Consider the following 25,311-nt stretch of genomic DNA (forward strand, 5'->3'; position numbering starts at 1 on the left):
CTCGACCCCTACTACTTTGATTGAGGGTATAGTGAATAAAATCAGACGAATGCTAGATGTCATGTAATTAGACAGAATACGAGTTCACTTTTTGCCATTCTAATTGTTGTTTCTCGAGAGGTTTTCTTCGACTGGACTTGGATGTATTGAGCTGAGTCGTTATGTCATAAACCAATGACAACTCCGTGTGATTCTCATCATCTGAGATGTCCTGTCACCGTGGCAGAATCTGATTCCCCTCGACATCCCTCAAAGCTCGAAACCGATCAGTGTGGACATTCAGTGTACTGTCCTTCCTCGATAGACGGACAGCAGACCGTCTATCAACAACATAACAGGAGTTGTGCCCGCCTGACTACTGAGGGCACTGCAGAGAACAGGGATGGGAACAGAGCCATATGTGAAGAGACTGCCCCCCCCCCCCCCTCCGTATGTCCAGACGAGGTCGATCCCTCAAGTGAACGCCGGGCCTAGTTCAAAGCGAACCCAGTTTCAAGCGTTAGGTACATTTAATCTCTGCGTCTTAACGATCGGATATTGTGGCACAGTTCTACCACGAGTTGGGCTGAATCTATGTTTCAATGCGGCTGGCGGCTCGGGCTGCACCGAGTCCGATTTGCGAAGGTAACCGATCACATTGCACTTCTCCAAATACTCACCGCCTCGCGATCACCAGCACAACCCCCTTCTAGCCCACAGCTTGATCTCACTCAGATGGCGTCATTATCACAGGCGTCCACTAAGTAATATACGAGAGCAGCCAGAGGTTCAAGAAGTTCGCAAAGGGAGATGGATTATTTCGACTTAAGATTATCTGGTTTCATTCCGCAAATTGGATAGAGCTCCGTTTGCTGTGCCTACTTCGACATATGCAAGCCCTGCCAAAGTCAAACTTCAAGCCCCATGGCAGTGTATCTACTTTTGCTTCTTCTCAAAGCTGGTACGGTCGTCCTCCGTGACCATCCTGATCAAGCGCATGTACCAGCTCGCCCCAAGAGCAGTAAAGATATGCCACCACCCATGCAACTCCAAAAACCACGCGACCGGCAGTCCGACCGCCTTCCTCGCAGCCCTCAATTCAGCGCAGTACTCCAGATCAATATGCCACAGCGTGAAGCCAAAGATCAACGCAAAGACTGCCTTCCAGAAGTACCGCATGAAGACCTTCTTCTCCGCCTTGGAGTACAGCCCCGTCCAGTAGACCAGGTACAGCGTACGCGGCCAGACGAAGGTGAGCAGCGCGGTGAAGGTCATGACGTGGATGAAGATGTCGCCGGAACGCACGTAGATGACTGCCATGGCGCCGATGCCGCCCCACAGCAGCGCGGTGACGGCGGCGCCGACGAGGGAGGACTGGCGGTAGACGTAGAGCGGCTGCACGAGCGAGCCGGCGAGGATGAGCATGGAGAGGTCGTCGAGGAGCTGGGTTTCCTGGTGCATCGTGCCGTGGAAGACGCCGGAGAAGATGCCGACGAGGAGCAGGCCGACGGATTGGATGTCGAGGGTGCGGTACCAGGGCACCGACGCCTTGGAGTTGGCGCGGGGGTACTTGAGGGCGAAGTAGACTGGCAGGAGGTCAGCAACGTGGTTTCTGGGTATGGTGACGGAAAGACTCACTGTAGGTGGCATTGGATAAGCAGTTGATGAATTCTGCGATATACCTCGTGAAGACGTAGTCCTCCTCGCAGAAGCTGGGGTGCAGTCTGAGGTCAGCATCGCATCTCAAAAGGGACTTTTGGTGAGGTGAGTGGAGCGGTGGCGTACTTGGCTTTGCTCGTGGGGTATCCCCAGATACCGTCCCCGGCAGTCGGGTCATCCACAAAGCGGAGTGTTTGATGCTTGTGACTCATTTTGGGAGTAGATCCTCGATGGTGATGCTGCTCAGGGAGTATTAGGTGGTTGCGTTGACAGTGGAGAGAACGCGCCTGGCTCGACGCGTTGTCAGGTTGAGATTTATCAAGGTCGTCGATCGCGGCGAGCGGGACCAATCGGGATGACTAACCCGACGCAACTTTTATCATGAAATCCGGGGAGATGTTTTCGCGCTCACGATGTCCACAACTTGGTGTAACGAAGGTGATTCAATGACGACGGTTCATCTGGACCTTTTTTAAGGCCACGCAGTCGGATGGCAGGGAGAAAAAATACGACTCCATCCGTTCGGTTGCGCGTACCTAGCTGCAGGGATTACCGCGAGGATCCACTCCACTCGAATGGGTCCGGCCGCGATTCCGCGGAGCCCGGAGCCGGATCCGAAAGCATTCGACGGATCCACTCCCAGGGGTTCAGCCGAGGCTTCTTGGGTTCTTCAGCGGCAAGTCCGGAGGTTCACGGCGGAGCTGCTGAGTACAGGGAGTCCGGACACTACAACTCCGTGTCCGACGTCACAACGGCGAAATCAATTGTTTCTCGGCGTGACATTGTGTTCGATTGAAGTTGATACGTATTTACTCATGAGAGTGTCCTCAAGGATGGTTTCAAGCCTGTGGGATATCAGCACAGCCTCTTTCAGGCTACAATACCGCCGACGTACCTTCAACTGTTTCAAAGCCTCATCTCATGAATCTCCCCTCGTCTCACAGACCTCCGAGATCTTCAAAATTCGCACCTTCTCCCAGTTCAGAAACTGCTCATTATCCTTCTTCAGTCGCTCCATTGCTTCGCCGCTGTTCGTCGCCGCGAAGAACGCCTGCGCGGCCGCTTCGTCCTTGAACGCGACCTCTACAACAGCATCGGCCTCATCTTCTCCCTTTGCTCCTGCGAGCACCATGGCCTTGCCATCGTCTGGCGAGCGCTCGATATAACGGCGCGAGTGCAGCATCGGGAACAACGAGCCGGTGAGTTCCTTTGTGAGGGGTACATGGACGTTTTCATAATGGTCCTTGAATTCGGCGTGGGAAAGACCCTCTTTCCGGTGAAGGAAGATGAGCATGCGGTACGACATATTGGTGGCGGTGATGAATTATGAGCTGCAATAGTGTGAGTTGAGACTCGTTGGGTAGCTTTGTGGGGTACAACGGCTTTTAAAGTACCGGGAAGCTTAAAATCGACTGCAGCGTCGTCGTATTGTGCCACGCCGCAGGGCGCTGCCGTCTCTAACTTCGGACCGAAGTATCTCGGTTCCGGCAAGCCCGGGTCCACCCGGAGTTGCACCAGTGTGCTTCCTGCCGATCACATATTCACGGTCTGACAGATCGCGCAAGGTTATTAGTAGTCCAAATATCAACTTCGGCTTGATGAGAATCAAACGGTTATTTTTTATTTACTCATCAGCTATTTCTGAACCACCCGAGGGGGTGCTCGGTGGATAAAATTCCCAAGGATCACGGCTTGAGTCAGGTAGACCCAACCTGCATCACGAAAATGCAATGAGTTAAGTCGAGCTCAAACTCGTCATGAAGAATCGTAAGATGGATTAAAAGTATGTATCTCGCGTCATCATACCGCGCCAATGTACAAAATCATTTTCAAAGAAAGCCAAGTCAGACCCAAAACTCCGACCGATTATCATCTACCATAGCCCCGGAAGCCGTGCGCCATTGGGATATTTATCTTCAAGAAAAGCACCAGCATCTCACACTCCTCTAGTTGCGGTTGTTGACGGGAGGAACATCGACAGTGACAGTGTCACCGTTCTCAATGTCCTGAGACACCTTCTTGGCGGCGCCCTTGTTGCCCACGCTGTTCAGCCACTTGTCGAGCTTAAACTGATCGAGAATGCGGAAGCCCTTGGTCGCAGGGGGGAGGACCTTGGTGCACTCGGTAAGCTGGTTGATGTTGTTGACACCAAGAAGCGAAAGACGGATGTACTCTCTGGCGTAGTCCTATTGTCACTGTTAGTCACACTATCCCAAACTCCCAGGTTAGAAGCAAACGCACCTCGTTCCAGTGGTTCTGTCCACCAGGCCCAGCAAAATCCCTGAACTCCTTGCTGGTCTCAGGGTGCTGCGAAATAGAGATATCCGAGGGGAACTTGAACACACGCGGAGGCGAGCGGTCGCTCAGCGTCTCCTTGTAGTACAGCACATCCCACACACCCGGCGTGCTGTCCTGCGGATCGCCAGCCCGCGACACGTTGACAAAGTTCTGCTGGCTCGTCGTGTGCGCGCCCAGCAGCGCAACCAGCCCATGGGGCCCGATCGTCTTGTCCTTGAACAGCTGGATCAGCTGGTCCGCGGGCGCAAACGGGCTCGGCAGCAGGCCCGCCGGCGCGGGGTTCGCGCTGTCCTTGCGGCCGACGTACGTCTTGATGCGCGGGCCGAGCGGGCACACGACCGTCGCGACGTTGGCGCCCATCTGGATGAAGTCGCCCATGCCAATGTTCCAGCCCATGGCCTTGTACTTGCCGTGCAGCTCCGCGAAGCGCGCGGCGACCTCCTGCAGCCCGCGGTTCTCGAAGCGACCGATCTCCTCGCCGGCCAGGATGATGCTGCCGTCGGCGCCGCCGCCCTGGGAGGCGGTGGCCTTGGACCAAGTGCCCGCGTCATGGAAGCCGAGACGGACGGCCGCGCGCGCCCACTTTGTGCAGCGGCCCGAGGAGCCGGCCATGAACTGGTACATGTCGTCGGCGACGTAGCGCCAGACGCAGCACGTGTCCTTCTTGCACTGGTCCGAGTTGAGCGCGGGCACGCGGAGGATGTAGCGGTCGTTGGACTCGGGTTCGCCCTTGCCCTGGAGCAGCCTCTTGATGTCCTTGCCAACGGGGGTGAGGTCGCGGTCTTTGAGAGTGATCAGGTCGCCGAGGAGCTCGGTTGAGTCGCCTTTGTTGGAGGTGCGGGACATGATTTCGGACATTTGGTCGCCCATGCCCGGGTAGGCGAGGGTGCCGGAGATGGCGAGGGAGGTTGTGAGGAAGGATGTGAGATGCATCTTGGGTGAGTATGTATGGAGCGAATGTGGGAAAAGAGAAGAATGGAAAGTAGTGACTGAATCAGACCTGTGATGGTCTTTGATGAAGGAGATGAAATGGAAAAGGAGCTTGAACTGCTGAAGAGATAGGAATCATGGTCGAGAAGGGGAAAGACGACAATTCCTTATATCCCTTCTGCCAAGATACAGCCGTCCATCACAACCTAAGCATCTACTTCAGATAACCAGATCCCAGAGGCCTCAGACACCACAAACCAACTCATAACAGCTCGAAAACCGGAACGTGCATGCCTGCTTCCTTCGGGACAAGCCTCTTAGCCTCACCCGTTCCTGAGTCAAAGCCGACGCCAAAACACTCTTGCGTCGAAATAGCTCGACTAAGATCTCCGCCGGACACGAGAGAGTGAGATGGTGGATGGAGCGACAGGCCGCCGCCGCCGCCGGCGCACCGCACCGCACCGCACACCTTCCAGCTGTGCCAAGAAGAACCCGGTCGTATGCCTCAGCCGTCTTCTCGAATAGCAACCCGCTAGCTCCAGGTAAGCAAACGCAAAGGAAGTGACAGCAAAAACCCCCGGACCGCAGGCAAAGGAGCAAGAAGCATATCACTCCGTAGCGCCCCAGCTTAGACCCTAGGCATCAAGCCCGCTGCCCGGGCTGCGCACCTCCCATCATCCGCCTCACCAGCATCAGCAGATATCACTCGGCCGCGATTCGTCGGACAGTAAGAATAACACCACATTCTGACATGTAGAGAGAGAGAGAGAGCAAGTTAAGCAGAGATACATCATGAGCAATCGGAAGGAAGAAAAGAGCCCCACGCGGGCAATAGCCGCATCTGCAATGCAACGCACGCTAAGCCGGGACTTGTCTCCTAACAATAAACTCAGCATTGCATGGGGTACCAAGTATTACCCCCATAAGGCAGAAAGGGCAGAAGAAGCATAACAGCACCGCAGACGTCTCTTCGTTTGGCTTGAGCAGATAATCCCCTTGTCTCACCATGCAGTCGGTCCAAAGTCTCGTATCGCGCACCACTTGGCAGCCACGCCAAGATCGACGGCGCGGGATCGGGGTGGGGATTGGATGAGTGAGAGCGTTTAAGCTTCTTCTGCTTGTCCGGCGCCACCGGCAGGGGTCGTACTTCCAGATGGAAATATACATAACGAGACAGAGAAGAAAAGGGGGCGCACAGCTCCTCCCGTCAGAACAGTCAGACTAAGAAAGTAGGTAGATAAGCCGTCAGACCTCTCTCTCTTCCCACACACCCCCAAGACACACCGTTGCCTAGGCTGCAAAAGGGCTGGTGCGTCCGTGACGGCGGGATGAGCTTATTGGGGAAATAAAGAAAGCGGTGCGTCAGGATCTTGCGGTCTGATTGGCTGAACGAATGCTTATGCTCTCTGTCCCTCTCTCTCTGTGTTTTCCTTCGAGATGCATTTTTGCTTGTTTGTCGGTGTGTCAACTCTCCCGCCTCGACCACCCGCCTGACGCTATTGAACGCCTCCAATGCGCTGGCAGGTGAGTCCGTTGGAAAACTCCCAGTTTCTGACCATTCCCTAACCCCTGATTGGGGCAGCGAAAGCGAAAAAGGTGAGGCATCTGCATCCGAATTTTTACGATTCGATGCTGGGGCGGAGCGGAGCGCCGGGGAGGTGAATACGGACGGCTCACCTCGCTGCCGGCGTGCTTCACATTTCCCGCCGCTCGGATGAACCGAATAAGCTGTCAGACTCCGCAGGTATACGAGCTCTTGTCATTATCTGCTCATTTTACCGCACATCATGGTGTGCCCTGTCCTGTCCTGTTCCTTCTCCCAGGGGTCCGGTAGGGCAGAGACAGGAGGATAAACGGGAGAAAAGGGGCACGGCGGCGGATCAGAGACACGGACCGCAGGCGAAAGGATGGAATGTCTTTGCCCTGTGATGTTGGCTGGTGTACTGGCGCGACCCTGCGCCACGAGGCATCTCAAACTCAGCTGCTTCCTTTTTACGGCGACCCAATTGTTTATTATGCTTTGGCATCCATCCCCACGTCCACAGCATCGGACGAGCCTCCGGTCTGTGGATGCGACGCAGGTACCGCAGGGCTGGTTTGTTTGTCGCCCCTGTTCCTCGGTTGACCGAGTCTTGTTTGCATCTCAATCTTGATTGGTTATTTTGCTGGAGGTTCATCCCGAAGGATTGAAAAGGGCTCAGGCAGTGTGTGCCAGAACTTGGGCTTTGTTCATGCGAACATGAGTAAACTCTCTAGAATGCCATTTTTGGTGGCTGGAAACACAAAGTTCATCGGAAAATAAAATGAACAGTTTGAAGAAAAAGAAAGAATAGAAGATGTGGTAAGCAGAGCCCAACGCTGGCGAGCACGTGTGATGTGGTGTGTTTCCCCAATTGGGCATGACCTATTTTCAGCTGTGGCGCATCGGAATCCCTCCAGCTGCATCGAACCAGCATCGATCTCATTAGTTTACCAGCATCCCGCATCACCGTCGCGCATCCAGTCATCTGGTCCGCCACATGGACAGGGCAGGGCAGGGCAGGCCGGTCAGCATGGCTCAACTCAAGACCGAGGGCTGCAGCTGTCGTGATTTCTGGGCTGATGGAATAGCGCTGGACAGCTGTGAGAATCGGTCATGCTTGTGTTGCCATGCCATGCTGGACAGCCAGATTTTTTTCGCCATGGGCAGAGGAATCACCGGCGCCGTGAACCTCACAATGGAATGATTGGACATGCTCCAGTTTGGATGCCTGATGTTTCCTAGTACCTAACCTAACGTAGGCCGTCGTTCAAGATGGCCAGGCAAGACGGCCTCAGATCTCACATCATCTCAATGCGATTCTGAATGGAAGCTCCCCGAGACTATGGCTCCGCCGGTGCGACGCTGGAACAATAAGGAAAACAATATGGATCCCGGCGTCGATCTCGGGGATTCGCAGACCAGGCAAAGTCCTCACCCAACCCACGGCGCTAAACCTCATGGAGACGGGCTGAGCAGGTTAAAACAAAGCTGTAGGTAGCTGTAGGCGGCGAAGCGGCCAAGAGTCAGCTGCCCTGGTGCTATTGATTTCTTGCAGATGCAATCAAACATGCTTGTAGTAATCATTATGCCGTTGAAAAATGTAAACTGATATTTTTGACACATAAAAAAATACCCCGGTCTAATCCGAGGGTGACAAGGAGGAAGGGACCGACAAGGCTGGCCGAAACCCCCTCATGCATGTTGTTTTTCATTACCGCCCAAAGAACTTTTCCTTTTCAAATCAAAGTATTCTTACTCGTCGTCCTCTTCCTCCTCCGCAGCCGCAGCCGCCGCCGCCGCCTTCTTGGCCGCGACCCACTCCTTCGCCTTGGCCATCACCTTCTCCCGGCCCTTCGGGTCGAGCTTCTCCTCCCAGTCGGCCCACCGCTTGAACCACTTCTCGGCCTTCTTGGCCTTGAGGCCCTTCGCCTTGGTGCCCCTCTCGAAGACATCCCTGATGGCCGTGGCGTCCGGCTCCGCGGCCGAGAGCTCAAGGTCGATGAGCTGGCCCCAGAAGTCGAACCGCTTCGGCCACGTCGCCAAGATTGTCTCGAACGTCGTGCGGCCACGCTCCGCGTCGCCGTTGGGCGACTTGAACTCGAGGGCGGCGAACCGGGCCATCAGTTGCGCGGTGTGGCGCTGCTCGAGGGCCTGCGTCGCACAGGGGAGGAGCGCGCGCGCCCTGTCGGGCTCGTTCATCGTCACGTGCAGGAAGTGGGCGTAGTTCACCCACACGTCGGGGGACTTTGACTTGAACTTGTTGACGAGCGATTGAAAGACATCGTCCGCTTGCTGTTACCCAATGTGTTAGCCTCTGTTCTTGTTGTATTTCTTTGGGGAGTGCTCTTCTTACCTTGAGCTTGCCGGATTGGATGTAGATGCTGGCCAGGCGCTCGTGAACCTCCTGCTCATCGTTGTACTGGCATGCGTGCTTGAAGACCTCGTCGGTGGAAGCCTTGGTGCCGTAGGCAACTTCCAAGTTGAGGTAGGCGATCCATACGTTGAGCTTCTCGGTCTGCTCGCGGATGTTGATGGTCTTGATGGCACGCTCGGCGATCTCGCGAGCCTTGGAGAGCTCGCTGACCTTCATCTGCAGCGCCATGTACTCGATCCAGAGCTGTGACGAGTCAGGCTGACCCAGCAGGAGTCGCTCGTAGTCGGTCGCGGTCTGGGGGCCGTGTGCGTCGAGGTCGCCAGTGCGGTCGACTTGGATCTCGCCTCCCTTCTTCTTCTCCTTCTTCTCAGATGCCTTGGACTTCTTGCCCTCGGCTGGTTCCTCTTCGTCGTCGAAGGCGTCGCCTGTCCAGTCGTACTTGCCGGCGCTGAGACCCTTGCCCTTCGCCGGTGCCTCCTCCATCTCGACATCGCTTTCCTCCGCATCAGACTCCTCCTCCTCATCAGAATCATCCGTATTGTCTGTTCCGGTAATCGTGAACTGAACGCCCTCGCCCATATCAACATCCGAGTCATCGTCGCTGTCGAGCTCCGCGCCTCCGTCAACATCATCCATGTCGCTGTCCTCGTCGAAGTGGCTCGGCTTCAGGCTGAAAGTAATGCGTCGCTTCTCGTCGTCGATGGAGATGACCTTGGCCTTGACGACATCGCCCTCGTTGTAGAGCTTACGGGCGTCCTCCACCGGCTTCTCAGCCATCTCGCTGCGATGGCACAGACCACTGACGTTTGTTGAGTTATCAACGACAATGAAAGCGCCAAACTCCTCCACCTTGCGAACCTTGCCGGTGACGATCTGGCTCTCCTTGATATCCTTCCATGTGATAGGAGGGGTGTAGTCGTTCTCGACGACAGAGGCCTTGAGACTCAACTCGATCTTGTTGATAGCAGTGTCGATGCTGATGACACGACCCTTGACCAGCTGGTCGATCTGGAAGCTGCCCTTCCAGTCCTTGATATAACGGTCAGACAGGTTGGCGATCTTCACCAGAGCAGAGATGCTGCCTCCAAGCTGAACAAAGACGCCGTTGTCTGCGACGTTCTTTACAAACCCGCGGACGATGTCTCCAGAGGTAAGCTGCGCCAGAGATGTGATTTCGCGGTCGGCAACAGGTGACGTGGAGCTCAAGATACGGGAAGGGCGGGTAGATAGCCTGAGCCTCTTGTTGCTCTTGTCAACCTCAACAACGGACACTCTGATGATCTCACCCTTGTTGAACTTGAGGGTGTTGGCCTCATCGTAGTCGTCACAGAGATCAACCAGGTGGACAGGACCGGAAACAGCGTCGCTGAGCTTGATCATCAGCTGACGGTCGTTGACCTTGGTGACTCTTCCAGGAAGGATCTGGTTCTTCTTGAGGGAGTCCCACTTGATCTCGCTGGTACCAGATGATGAACGAGAGGACAAGTCCAGATGGCCCTTCTCAGCATCGACAGACACAACCTTGACCTTCAGGGCGGATCCCACCGGGAAGTACTTTTCCAGGTTGCCGGCGTGAGACAGATCATCAGAAACCTCCATAATGCTGATTCTTCCGCGGACAGTAGGTGACAGGTTGACCCAGAGACAGTTCTTGCCGTGGTTGTTGACGAAAGCAATGTGGGAATCGCCAACCTTCAACTTGTCGTAAGAAAGAAGGTCGACCTCCTTGGCCTCGACGTCGCTCTTCTTGGCGGTGAGCTCGATGATGGAGTGTGTCGAACGGTGAGAGAAAGGCAGGAAGCGGTAGTTCTTGGAGTCGTGGATTCCGATGGCGCGGACGCGGATGATTTCGTCGACCTTGATCTTCTTCAGAGGAATCTTCTTGTCGACGATGTCTTCCCAGCTGTCGAAAAATTGGGAAACATCAATACGGCCCTGGATGTTGTCGGCGACCTTGACGTTGATCTGGGTGGCCTTGACGGAGGCAACCCTCGCGTCCATGGTAGTTCCCAGGGCGACGTCGTTGACGTTGCGGATCTTCTCATCGACGGAATTCAGGGCTGCAGCGGCCGGGACCTTCTCAGGCTCTACTGCAGATGAAGGCGCGACGATGATGCGCTTCTGCTCGGGGTTGGAGGACACGATCTTGACCTCAACAGACTGGTGCTTGCGCATGCCGAATGACGCCTTCTCCTGCACCTCCTTGTCGAGCTTAGACTTGGGCAGAATAGCGGTCAGGTTGCCGCCAAACTGAACGTAAACGGCAAAGGGGCCAATCTCCCTCACGTAGGCAGGCGCAACTGCACCAACAGTGACATCATCGTAGCTGGACAGAAGCTTTCCGTTCTTGCTGGCTTCGATAAAGCTGGGCTTCTGGGTCAGAATGACAGCACGGCGTCGCTCGTTCTTGTCCAGGACCATGAGATCCGTCAGTGTCTGGCCAACGCGAATGCGCTTCAGGGCTGCCTCGGTCTTGCTGGCAGACTTGTCCGTCAGGTGACCAACGCGAATAATGGCCTTGAGTCCGCTCTCCTCGAGGTCAACAAAGACCTCATCCTCAGTCTTTTGGGAGACCTTGGCAGAGACAAGGGCGCCAATCTTGAGGGCCTTCAGCGCGGCCTGCTTGTCGAGACCGAAGGCTGAGGGATCCTTGCAAGAGACAACGAGCCTACGCTCCTCAGGGACGACGCTCAAGACGTGAACGCTAACAACCTGACCAGCGCGGAAGTGTTCCCTTGGGTCCTTGATGTAAGCCTCACTCATCTGTGACACGGGAAGGAAACCCCTGACGTCGCCAAAGAACTCAAGGCGAGCACCATCTGCGCTGACGGAGGTAATAGTACCAGGTGTCTGCATGTCAACCTCGACGTCATCGTAGTTCTTGATGATGGTAGAGTCGGAGCTGACAAGCGATTTCTTGAGGGTGAGACGGAGCTGGTGCTTGCGCAACCTCACAGACAGAACACGCGCCTTGACCTCCATCCCCTCTCTGAACTTCTTCTCGGGGTGCTGGAGCTTGACATCGGCAAAGTGAGACTCATGAACGTAACCGGCAATGTTCTCCGCAAGCTTGACAATCAGACCGCTAACACCGTTCTCGCCAATAATCATCTTCTCAATCTTGCCGGATACAATCCGGCCAATAGGGACATCCTCGAGACGAATGAAAGACTGCTCAAGGACCGACTTCTCAAACGACAGGAGGAACATGCCATCGAGGGGACTGTAGCCAACGACTCTGCCACGGTGGGTCGTGCCGACCTTGAAAGGCCCACTGCTCTCGTAGAGAGCATCGACCTTGCCATCCTTGACGCGAGAAATATGCACAAAACCAGAAATACCGGGCACGCCAGTGTCGACATACAGACCAATGTCGGGCTCGACCTGGCGCACAGTGCAAGTCTCGGCGAAAGCGGCGATGGGAAGCAAGTCGAGAGGGGCCTTCGCTCTGCTGCCCTTGCCCGAAGACTTTGACTGCAGGCTGTTGATGTGAGGCAGCAGCGAGATACCGAGCTTGGGCTCTTTGGCGGCCGGGAAGTTGCAGATGATGCGCGCCTTAACGCGGCCACCGACCTTGTACTTGGCATCAAGATCGACGCCATCGGGGCCAACACCGGAGTGGATCAGGTCGGCAGTGACGGGCAAGTGACCTAAAAGCTTACCCTGGAGACCTCTCTTTGTGACTTCCGTAAGAAGGACATCGGCCAGGGTTCCGGGGAGGAATGAGTTGATCGTGGGGGCATTCGATGCGACGTTGGAGGTGTTGCCGAGCTTCTGGGGGTCGGCGGAGAGCTGGACAACAATACCGGTGACGCCCTTGACAACGCAGAGGCAGACAGCGCCAGGGCGAAGGCTGGCCTCATCCATGTCGGGTCCGACCTCCTTCTTGGACAGGAAGCCCTTCAGGTCTCCATCGATTCCCAAGTTCATCTCGTAGCCGTGATCCTGCACGCTCGCGATAGAGGCCATGAGGGTAACATTGGCCACAACATCATCGCTCGAAAGGCCGGTGTTGGTGTCGACAGGTCTTAAAGAAAGTCCGATGCGTCTCTTGGCCTTTCCGCCGGCTGTGTCGTCGGAGGTCGAAAGAACGTATGCGCGGACGTATTGGCCGATCCTGAACATGGACTTCAGGTCGACATCGTCCTCCTCGTCTTCGTCTTCGCTCTCGTTGTCGGAAGTCTCCATGGCGCCCTCCAGTTTCGCATTGATGGTATCTGAGATTGAGGCGATCGAGACGTGGCCCGTCAGGTTGTTCGGCAGGGCGATCGTGAGCTGGACGGGGTCGATGTGGCTGATCTGACCGAGGACGAGGGAGCCCTTGACCAGGCGCTTGAAGTTCAGACCCTCAATCTTCACGGCATCCTCGTCGCGAGCAGGCTTCGCATCCGTGTCCTTGGCCTCCTTGGCCTTCCTCCTCTTCTCCTTCTTTGCCTTGCTCTTCTCGTTGACGTCGAACTCGGCGTCTTCCTTGGCGGCGTCTGCCTTCGCCTCCATTGTGATCTGCTTCTGCTCGAGGGGCGTCAGGACGCTGCCGCCGCCACGAGGGAACAGAGGCTCTTCATCCTTGAGGAGTCTCGAGACGGTCGGGGCCCTGGGTGCCGGTGCCTCTTCCCTCGACTTCTTGTCTTTACCGTCGTCCTGCTTGCGGTCCTTCGTAGGAGTGTCGCGCTTCGAGGGGCGTGATGCCTTTGTGGACTTGGCGGATTTTGACGGAGGAGTACCCCCGGGGGCATCCTTTCTCTTGAGTGAGCTCATGTTGTGTGTTGCGCCCAAAAACCAGGTGCAATTGCTTGCATCAGTCCTGGACTCGGTGTTTTGCAGAGCGGAACAGAAAAAAAAAAGTAGGGACCTCTCTCTCTCTCTTTGCGATGGCTCCACTTGAATTTTTTTGATTTTTCGGGGCGGGATGCAGGGCGATAAGCAATAACGATAACACACTTCTTATCGAAGCACCGGGTGGGGGGGGATTGGTGGGACTGGACGGCACGCCTCGGCTTGCGCAGCGAACGAACACGCACCTTAGCGTCGCCTCCTCCGCCGCAAGCCACTCCAATGGCCACCGACGGTTATCTAATCAGAAGAGCAGACGCGCAGGCGTGGGCGACTTTCAGTGTCATTTGGGGGTCATTTGGAGGGATCGGTCGGCCCAGGTAGCGCTCACCACGGGATCCTAAGGTAGCCAAACGCAGTGCAAACACGGGCGCACCCCGCTAGGCAGCCTGCCCGAGGTACCTACCTGCCTGCTAAGTACCTCCCGTCAGTGAGAGTAGGTAGGCCCGGAGGGTAATCAACAGCAATAAGGCCAGCAGCTCCTAATTAATGTCATCCCTTCTTCTCACATCTTCCACCATCCCCTCCCAATGACGAATTCTTAAAACGAACATGCGGCAGATTGACTTCCCAGCTGCCGACCAGACTTTTAACCACGATTAAAAGCTGCCCTCCGCGCGAAATGTCTCCCAGAAAGCGCCAGCGACCCAACCCATCAGAGCCAAGTTCATCCAACCCACCTGCCGCAATCGCCCCTGCGACAGCAACATCGGCTACGTCACAGGTCACGGCCGTCTCAGAGCCCGTCCACCGGCCGCCGCGAGAGATTCCGATGGCGAGAGACAGGAGCGGCAGCGAAACGAAGAACACCAAGCCAGACTCCCAGAAACAGGTATTGCTTCACCATTTTTGTTGAGTTGTGACATGCTCTGGCGCAAAAGTCTAAACAGCATGGTGCAGGTCCGCAAAGCGAGGAGTTGGTACGGCTCCTGGCCGCGCGCCCCCAAGTCCTCCGCATCAACGCAGCTTGCCCGCGAAACCATTTTCGGAGGCACCCTGAAGCCATCCAGCACCCCCGATTTCCGACGTTTCGATACGAAAAAGAGCATCGATACGGCGAGCTTCGACGGTCCCGCAGACTCGTCTGTGTCGCTACCCCAGATTCCCGAGAACGGTGCAGTGGCAGAGGAGAGCGCCGCCACAACAACAACAACAACAAACAAGACAGATAACGAGACGACGAACTTGCAGGCTGGAACCGCGGATCCATCACCACCACCGCAGGAAACGCCGGCAAAATCCGACGACGCTGGGAAGGCCGCGACGGACGATCAGAATCCACCACGGTCCGTGACGGCATCAAGTTGGTTTGGTTGGCTGGGGCGCGCGCCGCCGACAGATGCACGAGCTGCAGCACCGGCACCCACTGAGGAGCCACCAAAAGTGGAAGAACCCCCGAAAGAGCCAGAACCGCAGCAACCACCGCCTGCCGAGGTGCCAGCACCCGAGCAAACCCACCAGGCCGCGGCAACTTCACCGACACCGACGACGACATCTTGGTTTGGGTTTTGGTACTCCAGCACGTCTGCAGAGCCGCCTGTGATCGCAGATCCCGCTACCGCTGAGCCGATAGAACCAGATCAGCCAACCAACACCACTGAACCCCCTGCAAAAGAGCCAGAAGACGTAGTAATGGAGGATGCCCCGCCGCCAAAACCGGATGCTCCCAAGCAAGATGCCCAGAAACCGCCATCAGCCGGCTCAACGTGGGCATTTTGGTCGAGAGAAAGCCGGACAAAATCTGACGACGCCAAAAATGCCAAGCCTCAGCCGGAATCTGGTGAACTTGCAGTCATGGGTCAAGGCTCAGAAGCACATCCGGAGAGAACAAGTGTGGATCAATCCGAGCGGGACAGCGTCTTGAAGGATGCCAAGGACGCGAAGGCCTCGAAAGATACGAAACCCGCCAAAAGTATCAAGTCGGGCATTGCATCTGCGCCGTCGACTTTTGGTAGGAAGAGTAAGAGAGTCCGGCCCCAGTCGATGGAGATCGATGTTCAGGCGAGGCCAGAAACGCCTACACGTCCCGATTCGGCTGCGTCTTCAAGAGCCTCAATCACCGACAAGACACCAAAGGAACCGCCCCTCAAGCCGGGAACCCCAAAGAGTACCAGCCAAGAGACCCCATCAAAGTCAACGCCACCCAATCTTTTACTGCCTTCATTTGGCAGCACGTACCGGATGAAGGACAACCCATCGATTATTAAACAGATCACATCCCTGCTTTTACGAAACCAGCAACCTCCCGCAAACCACGTTTATAGAGTAAAAGAAACACCAAAGATCAAGAAAGCTCTCGCCATCGGAGTCCACGGTCTTTTCCCCGCGACGTATCTCCGTCCCATGGTAGGACAGCCTACGGGAACTTCGCTTCGCTTTGCAAGTCTCTGTGCCGAAGCTATCGGCAGATGGGCAGACGCCCACGGGTGCTCCGATTGCGAGATTGAGAAGATTGCCCTGGAAGGCGAGGGCAGAATTGGAGATAGAGTAGACAACTTGTGGAAGCTCCTTCTTAACTGGATCGAGCAGATTCGCAACGCAGACCTCATCATTCTGGCATGCCACTCTCAGGGCGTCCCTGTCGCAACCATGCTTCTGGCAAAGCTCATAGACCTGGGCATCATCACGAACGCCAAGATTGGTGTCTGCGCGATGGGTAAGTCTGCTGTATACTCTGTCGTGACAGTCATGCTAATACTATCGCAGCCGGAGTCTCTCTAGGCCCATTCCCCGACTACAAGTCCAGCATGGGCATTCTAATGGGCTCCGCCAACGAGCTCTGGGAATTCTCCAACCCAGACAGCGAAGTCTCCAAGAAATACGAAAACGCACTTAAAGAAGTCCTCCATTACGGCGTCAGAATGACATATATCGGCAGCATAGACGACCAACTCGTCCCAATGGAATCCGCCATTTACTCCCCCGCCTCTCATCCCTACATCTACCGCGCCGTCTTCATTGACGGTCGTATACACGCCCCAGACTTGTAAGTACCCTCAAACTTTCCCATCCCCGATTCCCCTCAACCAACATACTGGCCAGCATCGCCCACCTCGTCGGCTTCGCCCTCAAACTCCGCAACCTCGGCGTCTCAGACCACGGCCTTGTGCGCGAACTCTCCACCCCGCTCGCCGGCAGCCTCTACTCGGGCGAGGGCCACTCCCGCCTCTACTACGATGACCAGGTCTACGATCTCGCTGTCGCCCACGCCCTCGAGACGGCGGACGTCAAGCCCAACGTCCCCGCCACCGTCGCCCACCGCCGCGACGCCGGCTCCTCCCTCGCGAACCCGAACCCGTACCACCTGCCCTGGATCATGCGCGGCCTGCTGGAGGAGGACTTTGTCCGCACCGAGCTATCGTCCGAGACGGAGGAGCTCCTGAGGCAATTCGACGACTGGAAGCCCGTCACCAAGGCGCTGAAGGATGTGAAGTACCGGCTTGAGGCTATTCGGTCCAAGTTGTAATGTACCACCAACTACCGCCGCGCTCTTTTTCTTTTGTTTTGGTTGCTTTCACCGTATTAGGCGTAATGGGTCATTTGCAGGGAGGATACATCCAGACGGAGAAGGCGTTTTTGATTACTCGCAAGATGTAACAACCTAGAACTTATTACACGACCGAGGGAAGGGGGAATGATGCATGGAGTTCGCGCACTGCTTATTACAGGAGACCAGATACAATATACCAAAGACTTTCATTTTTTCCATCAAACGTCAGCCCACGGATTTTGTTTGATCTCATATACGCTACTATCGTGACTTTGGCCTGGATGTCTTCGTCACTCACTCAACTAACACAGCATTCTCAATAGATGTGATTGTTATAAGTCATGAGATTTCTACAACTAACCGGGCGTCCTCTTAGCCCAATCATGATAACTTTTTCTTTTCGCCTTTTACGAAGAAAACGTCAGCCAACCATTACTTTTACACGGATTCTCCTTTCCCTCTTCATATGGTACAAACAATGGCCTCGCCATTCTAATCGCGTCTAGCAAATCTAGCGCAAGCACTCATCTATCTCCCTGGAACACATCTCATACTTCATTCACCTCTTACCCAGCTGCCAGTCATGAATCGTATTCTGGATAGCCTCCCACGTCAACGAATGCGTGCTCACGCCGTGCGCCTGCGCCTCCTGCAGCACAACCGTCGGCGCGCCGCTGCCCCGGCCCGCGTTCTCCACCATCCCGCCGACCACCACCCGCGCCACGCGCCGCAGGTCCTCGACCGTCAGCGCCTCGATCTTGCGGCACATGTACGTCACGGGGATCTTGCGCCCGTGCACCTGGACCTGCCTTCCCAAATCCTCGAGCTCGACCATGCGGCTCTCGAGGTTCATCAGCAGCGAGGAGCGCAGCTGATTCTTGGCCCGGTCGACCTCGCCCTTCTTGAGCGCCGAGAAGCCCGTGTCGAGCGTGAGCGCGCGCAGCTCGCGGCACATGACGTCGAGCATCGACGCTGTGCGGCCGGGGATGCAACTGGCAGAAATGCCGAAGAGGCCGGAGTCGGTGTAGGAGTGGTTGAAGGCGACGCACGACTCGACCCAGCCGTGCTGGTTGAGCACGTTGGTGTAGAGGCGCGAGTACATGCCCTTGCCCGGGCCGCCGGCGGAGAAGGAGCCGCCGCCGCCGAGGAGGGTTTGGAGCGTCGCGAGGGCGTAGATGTCGTCCGAGTTGATGGGCAGGCCCTCGAAGGCGAGGTGGATGTGGGTGTAGTTGGGGTTGCTGGGGTTGTTGGAGGGGGGCTGGGGCGGGAGGGAGAGGAAGCCGCCGGTGTAGCGGGCGGGGGCGTTGATGTCGTGGGTCAGGGGCGCGGAGGAGGTGAGGACGTCGGCATTGGCGGGGGCGGAGGTGGAGAGGTTTTTGAAGAAGGGGACTTTGGAGAGGAGCTTGGAAGGTTGTTGGACGGTGGAGGGCGAGGAGGAGGTGGATGTTGAGGAAGCGAAGGATGAGGCGTCTGAGATGGAGGTTTCTGAGCCGGTGCGGGAGAGCGTGGGCTCTGAAGCCTTCATGTCGCCAAAGTACTGCTCCGCGAGCTGCACAGCCTCGCCGTGCTCAACACCAGCAAACGCAACCACGATGCGCTCCGGGCGGTAGAACAGATCGCGGTACCGCAGTATCGTCTCCCGCGAAATCGCACCGAGCCTGTCCTCCGGGCACAGCAGCGGGTTGCCCAGCGTATTATCCTTGAACGCCGCCGTGTGCACGAGCTCCGGCAGGATCAGCTCCGGCTTGCTCCAGATCTCGTTGATCTCGTACTCCGCCGTGAGCAGCTGCTCCGCAATCTCCTCCTCGGTCAGGTCCGGGTCGCGGATCGTCTCGGCCAGCAGCCCAATCGTCGTCGGCACGGCGCCGTTGAAGCTGGCCGCCTGGTACATCATGCTCTCGCGCGAGCTCGCGCACTGGATGCTCCCCCCCAAGGCCTCGACTTGCTCGATCATGTCGTCGGCGGAGCGGCCCGACGTGCTCTTGAAGGCCAGGCGGTCCATGATGTGGCTGACGCCGCGCAGGCCGGCGTCCTCGTACCGCGAGCCGGCGTCGACGTACACGCCCACGCCCGAGAAGGAGCCCGGCAGCGCCTCCGAGGCGACGCGCAGGCCGTTGGGCAGCGTCGTGATCGCGTCGAGGTCCGTCGGTTCCTTGGGGATGGCGTCGATCTTGACGTTTTTCGGGCCGCGGGGAGCGGACTTTAGTGTTGGTGGTGTTGTTGATAGTGCCCGGACGGTAGTGGTGCGGAGTGCGGAAGTGGTGAGTCTTGAGGCCGGAGCCGCGGCCGTGGCGACGGTGCGCCGCGGGAGGCGCGTCGCTAATGTTCGAAGCATCGCGATGTGTGTTGTGTATTTGGGTGGGAGTATTCGAATTCGTCAACCCGGGGCGGCGGGGGGAGGAGAGTTGAGGTTAAGATGGCGGGTTGGGGTGGGTTTTCCGCGATGGCGAGGGCCTGGGAAAAGTTCGCTGCTCTCGGAAAGCTGGTTTGCTGCCGCCCGGGAATTCTTGATCTTCCTTATCGGTCTTATCGCCATCGGAGGTATCGGGACCCTGGCCAGCCGTGTGAGCCAATCAGCGACGAGCCGTTGCATGCAGCTGGAAGACGTCATCCGGACCCTTCTCCTCGTCCTGCTGACAGCCTCTCGCGAAGGAGCGAACCTCGAGACATACTAGACGAAATAAGCATCTTGGCCGTCTTTTTGAGATATGACTGATCTCTAGGATGGGTTCCTCAGCAGCACCCCATTAAGGCTCGACCACAGATGCGGCCATGAACACCTTTCAGCTGTACATCGGATGGCACGAATAAGTAATGGGAGTGACGAATTTTGAAAATCTGGTGGCTTATGCCGCGTTCTCGCTGTATTAGTGTGATGCTATAAATGACCTCCGGAATGCCAACGCTCCATGGTCACGTAAAGCCGTCGCTGTTGTATGAACCATTCTCTGCCGCCCAACATTCCTTGCCCCAGCCAGCGCCACAATGAAAAACAACTCTGTTCCGGTTTAGCGAGCAGAGTTCGCTCCACAATGCATCAAAACGCCTTACACCATCCTACGCGTCGCTCATGCAGCCGGTCTCTTCCTAGACTCCGTTGATGAAGCCCTTTCAATATCCGTTAACATCAAACTTGAATCCCGCTTTCGGCAGCCCGTGACGGGCTCATCATGCCGGGACCGGTTCTACCGGTCAACGTCCATCTCTGCAGCCTCGTCAAGACTTCTCATCCCGTTGGCAGCTTCCGCAGCACGGCGACCGGCGCTTCCATCAAATACCCATGGCCCGGCGTCGTTACGCGGGGTGATGGGACCTTCAGTACCGTTCGTCAGGTGGTTTCCAATGGGGGAAGGCGTCCGGGTGTCACGGCCAGTACGTGGAGCGGCCGCTTGTGATGGCCCGACCGAAGGAATCGGGACAGGTTCAATAGTGGCGTGGGGAGCAACCGATTGCGGTGGAGGCATCTCAGCCATGGTGCGGGCCCGATCCAAGGCCACGGTGAAATCCATAGCATCAGGCTCGGTGCCAATCTCAGGCAACACAGGCCGCGAGCTTTCTGCCGAAACCGCGACGGGGGCGGGGAGAGGGTCGCTTGGAACCACGGCCTTGTCCTTGGCCTCCTCCTTCTGCTCAAGCTCCTCGTCTTCGTCCATTTGCTCCCAGTCTTCTGCAGGATCCTCAATGTCCGCCTCGAGGTCGGCAGCCATGCGGCAGTTCGGACACACGAAAATGGGATATTGTGGGGAATTCAATAGAGAGCGGATGCACTTGAAATGCCAGGTGTGCGAGCAAGGCGCCACGAACAGGCACTGGCATGGCTGAAAGATCATTAGTCTCTATGCTGGCACGCGATGTGGGGAATTCATGCATGCATGCCGGCTACATACCGCGATTGAGTTGAGACAAATGGAACAGTCCTGGGTCGATGAAGAATTTGCCGAGTTGGCAGAAGTCATATTTCGTAGACGCTTGTGTGTTGCCATGCTATACCACGTTAGTGCACGAAATCGACTACATATGGCGGAAAACATACTTGAAAGTGTTGAGCTTGTTTTGCCAGCCACGGTTGAGCTCCAGCCTCATTTTCACGCAGCGAAAAATCATTTCCTCACCGCCCTTGAAGTCGATACCCAACTGCACGATGTCGCCATCGTTAACAGGGAACGGCTTCGACTCCGTGCCGGGAGGGCTGAGGCGGATGTGGTTGAGGAAAGTGCCCGAGGAACTTTTGACGTCTTTGATGTACCATTTCCCATCCTCGTACCAAAATTCGCAGTGTCGTCGACTGACAACCTTGCTCTTAAAGCCCACGGGGGCGGCCGAAGGGGTGTTGGCAGGCACGGGCGGCTGGTTGTCTCGCTCCGAGTAGCGGCCAACCCGAATGATCTCGTTGCCGCCAGGCAAAGTTCGCGATACGGGCGGGAACGTCAGGCTCGGGCGCGTTGCGCGGGGGTCGTAGTAGGCCGAGAAGCGGATCGAGGGAAGGCTGTCGGGCACAGGGGACGATGCCTTGGGCACGGCGTCGCCCGTCGTGGAAGCGCGTGCTCTCGTCATGTTGGCCGATTCGGTATCAACGTGAGGCTGAGATGGCTGCCCAACTTGCGGCGCGGATTGAACACTGCTGCTACTGCTGCTGCTCGCGATGGGGTCGTCGAGGAGGGGCGGGAGCGCATCAACTTGCGGTCGCTCCACGGCTGGCGAGGAGGGTGTGGTCGAAGATCTGTTTGCGGCAGAGACTGAGGGCTCCTGCAGCGAGGCGACAAGGGAGAGCGGGTTGAGGTTTGGATCGGTGTCAGCACGACGAGGGGCCGATGTGGGCGAGTAACTGAGGGAGCGGTGCAGACTCGGGGTCGGACGAGCAGCAGAGGTGCGGGAGTTCTGGGTTTGGCTTTGAGTTTGAGTTTGGGTCTGAGAGTGTGAGTGAGAGTTGGTGTTGGTGTTGTGGTGAAAGTGGGAGTGGGCGTGGGAATTCGAAGTTGGAGAACTGGAACCCTGACTGCTGTGCTCCCTGGAGAGCAGGTGATTTTGGGTGTAATTGCGGAGATAACTAAGGCCTCGCAAGCGACTGGACCGCACCGAGGGCGAGGTGGGATTATTGACAGACGTCGGCACGGGGCCCACGGTTGGTGGCGATGAGACTGGTTGTGTAAACATTTGAGCCTTCGAGGGGGGTGAGAAGTGGGCGGCGGGCTGTATTGGTGCTGGTCCTTTTTTCTCGCCAAAGGGCCCAAAGGGTTATGGCAATGTAATCAGAATCAGGTAGTGGCAGCAGGGCCGAAATGGCAGGTAAGCAGGCCAAGTTGGTAGTGTGATGCAATGGTGCCGACTCGACTCGTGGGTTTCGGGTGCGGGCTGGCTGAGTGACTAGCAGGCAGTAGGCGGTTTGCTTGAACCACTGTGATGCGAGTGCTTGCGCCTAAAGCAAGATGGACAGGCAGCGGTCTGTCTGGTGGTATGCCGTTGGTGCTGGCGCTGGTGCTTCCCTGGACTCAGAACAACAGCCAAGACACGATGCTGGACAGTGGACTTGTTTGAATTCCCTTGGGGGTCTTTTTCGGTATCCGGGTAGGGTTGAGAAAGAGAGTAGGGGTATCAAAAAAAAGAAATAAGAAACCCCAGGGCGACGGGCGACTTGACGTGTGACGAAAGGGGGAGGGCAGCGGGTGGCAGCGAGGGAGTGAGCCAAAAGCTAAACAGGCTACGCTGCAAGCATACAGCAGAGGCGGTTGCTTGGAATGTCGCGGATTGTCCCCAGAAGCAGGGCGGTCACCTTAATTCGCAAGCGTAAGGCGCAAGGTAACACGGGCGAGGGCGAGACGGGGGGAGGTTGGACGAAGGGACGAAGGAGAAATCGTCGAAGAGATGAGAGGGAGGGAGGTCCGAGAGACTCTGGGAGGAGGTGGTGGTGACGGGCGGTAGACGATATTATGGACCAGAACCAAGGACCTGCTACCGTAGACGGACCTAGGTCGGTAGACGGGCGAGCAGAGCAGGTGGCGGCCGGGATTGGCGAGACTGGGGAAAGGCGGTTTTCTTAGTCTGGGTCGCCGCTGCACGCCTTTTTAGAATTGGATGTGCCTGGTGCCGGTCCAGCTTGTTTGCTGCTTCAGGTTCCGAGCAGAGTTGAACCTGGGAGACGCAGAGGCAAGAAGCAGAAATGCTGCTTCCTCGAGATGCAGCTGGAGCTGGATGTCTGTGATAATATGGGCTGGATTGGGGAAGGGGCCAGTACTTTGGTCGATGGCCAAGAAGACGGGCGTCGAGTGCTTTTTTTCTCCTCTCTCACTCTCTTCTGCTCTGTCGTTGCAGGCGTCAGAGGCAGTCCCTGTCGGGGCAAGTGCGTGTGCGTAGGGAAGGGCCCGGACAGCAGGATGGACTGGGCGTGCAGGCGCTGTCGGTGAGGTTACCTCGAGAGCGGGCGAGGACTGCTCTGAATCGAGGTACCTTTTGGCGGGAGGCGGGAGACGTCTGGCGGATGCAAAGAGCTAGGAGGGTGTTTCTCGCGTGCGTGCTTGACTTGGCAGGGCAGCGAGCGGTCTTGGGTTGCTTGCAGGAGAAGGAAGGGTGATGCAAATCGAATGCTCGGGTGTGTTGTTGTTGTTGATGTGATGTCGATGTTGCTGTCCTGCCGGCCGTCGATGAAGCAACAGCATTTGCAAGGGCCTGAACAGGACGGGATGGGTATTCGTTCAGAAGGAACAGAACACGAGTGGCCGGGTTGGGTCCAGCCCAGTCGGTCAGGTTTTCTTTGGCGCGCGTGCCACTCTTTTGCCCGGCGCAGAGGGGGGCGTCGATGGAGACAATGACGACGGTCGAGGCAAGCAGGAGGAGATGCAATGAGGGCCAGGACTCCAGGGTTGTCTCCCAGGCTCCCAGAGAGGGTGCAGCCTCTGAATAATTGCAGGGAAGCCTGGCACCCTGGGAGGAAGGTCGCTTTCTTTGCCTTGGGTTTAGCCCGGTAAACAGAGGCCGGGCTAGGGCGAATTGGTTTTTGATGAGCAGGGGTTAAGGTTGCGGCCGCGATGGGATTGGACGCTGGCGGCGGGCAGCCCTGGTCGGGGGTGGTTGACTGCTGCTGCGGTGGTCGCTCGCCGGTTCGGTGGGTGGTGGTGAGGAGAGGGGAGGAGATGCCGTGACCGAGGGCGACGGTGACGGTGATGTTGATGATGATGGTGGTGGTGGTGACTCCCGATGATGGCAGACGTCCGGAGGGTGGCCGTCTGTCTGTCTCTTGTGTCGACGACCACTAACGAATTCCCAAGCCTGAGCAAGGACCCTGGAACCGACGGGAAGGTCTGGGTGGAAGTGGCAGCCGTGTGGCATGTACCTGCGTACCTTGCACTAGGACGCACCTCAGTATCCGTAAGAGCACAGAGCCTCCAACAGGTAAGGTAGGTACTTTGAATATCTACTGCATGGCATCTACTACGGAACCCGTCCTGCGCGTGAGATTTGTTGCGCGTGCACCGGTGCACCAGGGCATCAGTGCTCCAGACGAGCCGCTGCCATCGAGCTGTACAGAATACCCGAAGAAGCAACGGGAACAGAGCAGCTGGGTGCGGGATACAGGGCATGGCCTGGTCATGTGCGTCAAAGGTCTCAGTCTCAGCCCGCTCCGGGAGGCTGGGAGAAAAGAAAAGAAAGCTCTGGTTCTGGTTGTTGACGGAGAGAAGGCGCCGCAAGCGGACGGTACCTTCCTTACCTTAGGCACGAATAGAAACCTCAGGCTGTCAGTGTCAAGTCAAGTCAAGTTGAGTCTTTTTTTTTTTCTTTTTTTTTCTGAATAGGCAGGGAGACGAAATAAGGTATCCCAGGTAATCCTGAGCCGTGCGTGCATAGGCAGGTAGGTATCTACGAGGAGATGGAAAGAAGCTCCGAGCAGGCATCGGAGGTACACCGGCCCATCGGTGAGGGATCACGGAAAGATCTCAGATGGAGCGAGGCAGGGCCGAGCATCATGCACCGCTGCACCTTCCTGCGCGGCAATCTGGGACTTTGCTTCGCGCTTCTTTCTTGTCTCGCCTGTTGCGATTCGACAGAGAGCACCGAGCACGGGGATGCAACACGAGACGACGAGAAACGTCCATCATGTCGAGGCATGCAGTTGCACCTGTCGCTTCTTCACAAAACCCACGATACTTTCCTTCCCGTGCCTCCCGTCACCCGTGGAATGCGGCAGTCTCCGAACCTCTCTCTCCTCCTCTCGTGCAACCAACCAACCCTTTT

At 56.8% G+C, this 25,311-nt stretch overlaps 7 protein-coding genes across 7 annotated transcripts; 1 reads left to right on the forward strand and 6 right to left on the reverse strand.

The window, feature by feature from the left end:
* Positions 1 to 915: 915 nt before the first annotated feature.
* On the reverse strand, positions 916 to 1,850 carry YDC1 (Alkaline ceramidase YDC1; the record flags this gene model as incomplete). The annotated part of the gene is made up of 3 exons (XM_037316943.1): positions 916 to 1,565; positions 1,618 to 1,691; positions 1,765 to 1,850. 3 exons carry the CDS (start codon positions 1,848 to 1,850, stop codon positions 916 to 918), a joined length of 810 nt encoding a protein of 269 aa, XP_037186133.1.
* Positions 1,851 to 2,557: 707 nt separating this feature from the next.
* Positions 2,558 to 2,944, reverse strand: CGCA056_v001684 (uncharacterized protein; the record flags this gene model as incomplete). Its single annotated transcript, XM_037316944.1, has 1 exon — positions 2,558 to 2,944. One exon carries the CDS (start codon positions 2,942 to 2,944, stop codon positions 2,558 to 2,560), a length of 387 nt encoding a protein of 128 aa, XP_037186130.1.
* Positions 2,945 to 3,584: 640 nt separating this feature from the next.
* GLG5-1 (Ligninase LG5) lies at positions 3,585 to 4,869 on the reverse strand (the record flags this gene model as incomplete). The annotated part of the gene is made up of 2 exons (XM_037316945.1): positions 3,585 to 3,824; positions 3,880 to 4,869. 2 exons carry the CDS (start codon positions 4,867 to 4,869, stop codon positions 3,585 to 3,587), a joined length of 1,230 nt encoding a protein of 409 aa, XP_037186131.1.
* A 3,271-nt stretch (positions 4,870 to 8,140) lies between these two features.
* rrp5 (rRNA biogenesis protein rrp5) lies at positions 8,141 to 13,520 on the reverse strand (the record flags this gene model as incomplete). Its single annotated transcript, XM_037316946.1, has 2 exons — positions 8,141 to 8,680; positions 8,742 to 13,520. The coding sequence occupies 2 exons, from the start codon at positions 13,518 to 13,520 to the stop codon at positions 8,141 to 8,143; spliced, it is 5,319 nt and encodes a 1,772-aa protein (XP_037186128.1).
* A 697-nt stretch (positions 13,521 to 14,217) lies between these two features.
* CGCA056_v001687 (Uncharacterized protein) lies at positions 14,218 to 17,061 on the forward strand (the record flags this gene model as incomplete). Its single annotated transcript, XM_037316947.1, has 4 exons — positions 14,218 to 14,427; positions 14,496 to 16,251; positions 16,302 to 16,581; positions 16,638 to 17,061. The coding sequence occupies 4 exons, from the start codon at positions 14,218 to 14,220 to the stop codon at positions 17,059 to 17,061; spliced, it is 2,670 nt and encodes an 889-aa protein (XP_037186129.1).
* Positions 17,062 to 17,644: 583 nt separating this feature from the next.
* Positions 17,645 to 19,420, reverse strand: mpp (Mitochondrial-processing peptidase subunit alpha; the record flags this gene model as incomplete). The annotated part of the gene is made up of 1 exon (XM_037316948.1): positions 17,645 to 19,420. One exon carries the CDS (start codon positions 19,418 to 19,420, stop codon positions 17,645 to 17,647), a length of 1,776 nt encoding a protein of 591 aa, XP_037186136.1.
* An 850-nt stretch (positions 19,421 to 20,270) lies between these two features.
* On the reverse strand, positions 20,271 to 21,639 carry DMA2 (E3 ubiquitin-protein ligase DMA2; the record flags this gene model as incomplete). Its single annotated transcript, XM_037316949.1, has 3 exons — positions 20,271 to 20,903; positions 20,973 to 21,069; positions 21,119 to 21,639. 3 exons carry the CDS (start codon positions 21,637 to 21,639, stop codon positions 20,271 to 20,273), a joined length of 1,251 nt encoding a protein of 416 aa, XP_037186137.1.
* Positions 21,640 to 25,311: the final 3,672 nt, after the last annotated feature.

This window comes from Colletotrichum aenigma, assembly GCF_013390185.1.
Source record: "Colletotrichum aenigma strain Cg56 chromosome Unknown KSG_Cg56_contig01, whole genome shotgun sequence".
In the NCBI taxonomy this organism is placed as follows: Eukaryota; Fungi; Ascomycota; class Sordariomycetes; order Glomerellales; family Glomerellaceae; genus Colletotrichum; species Colletotrichum aenigma.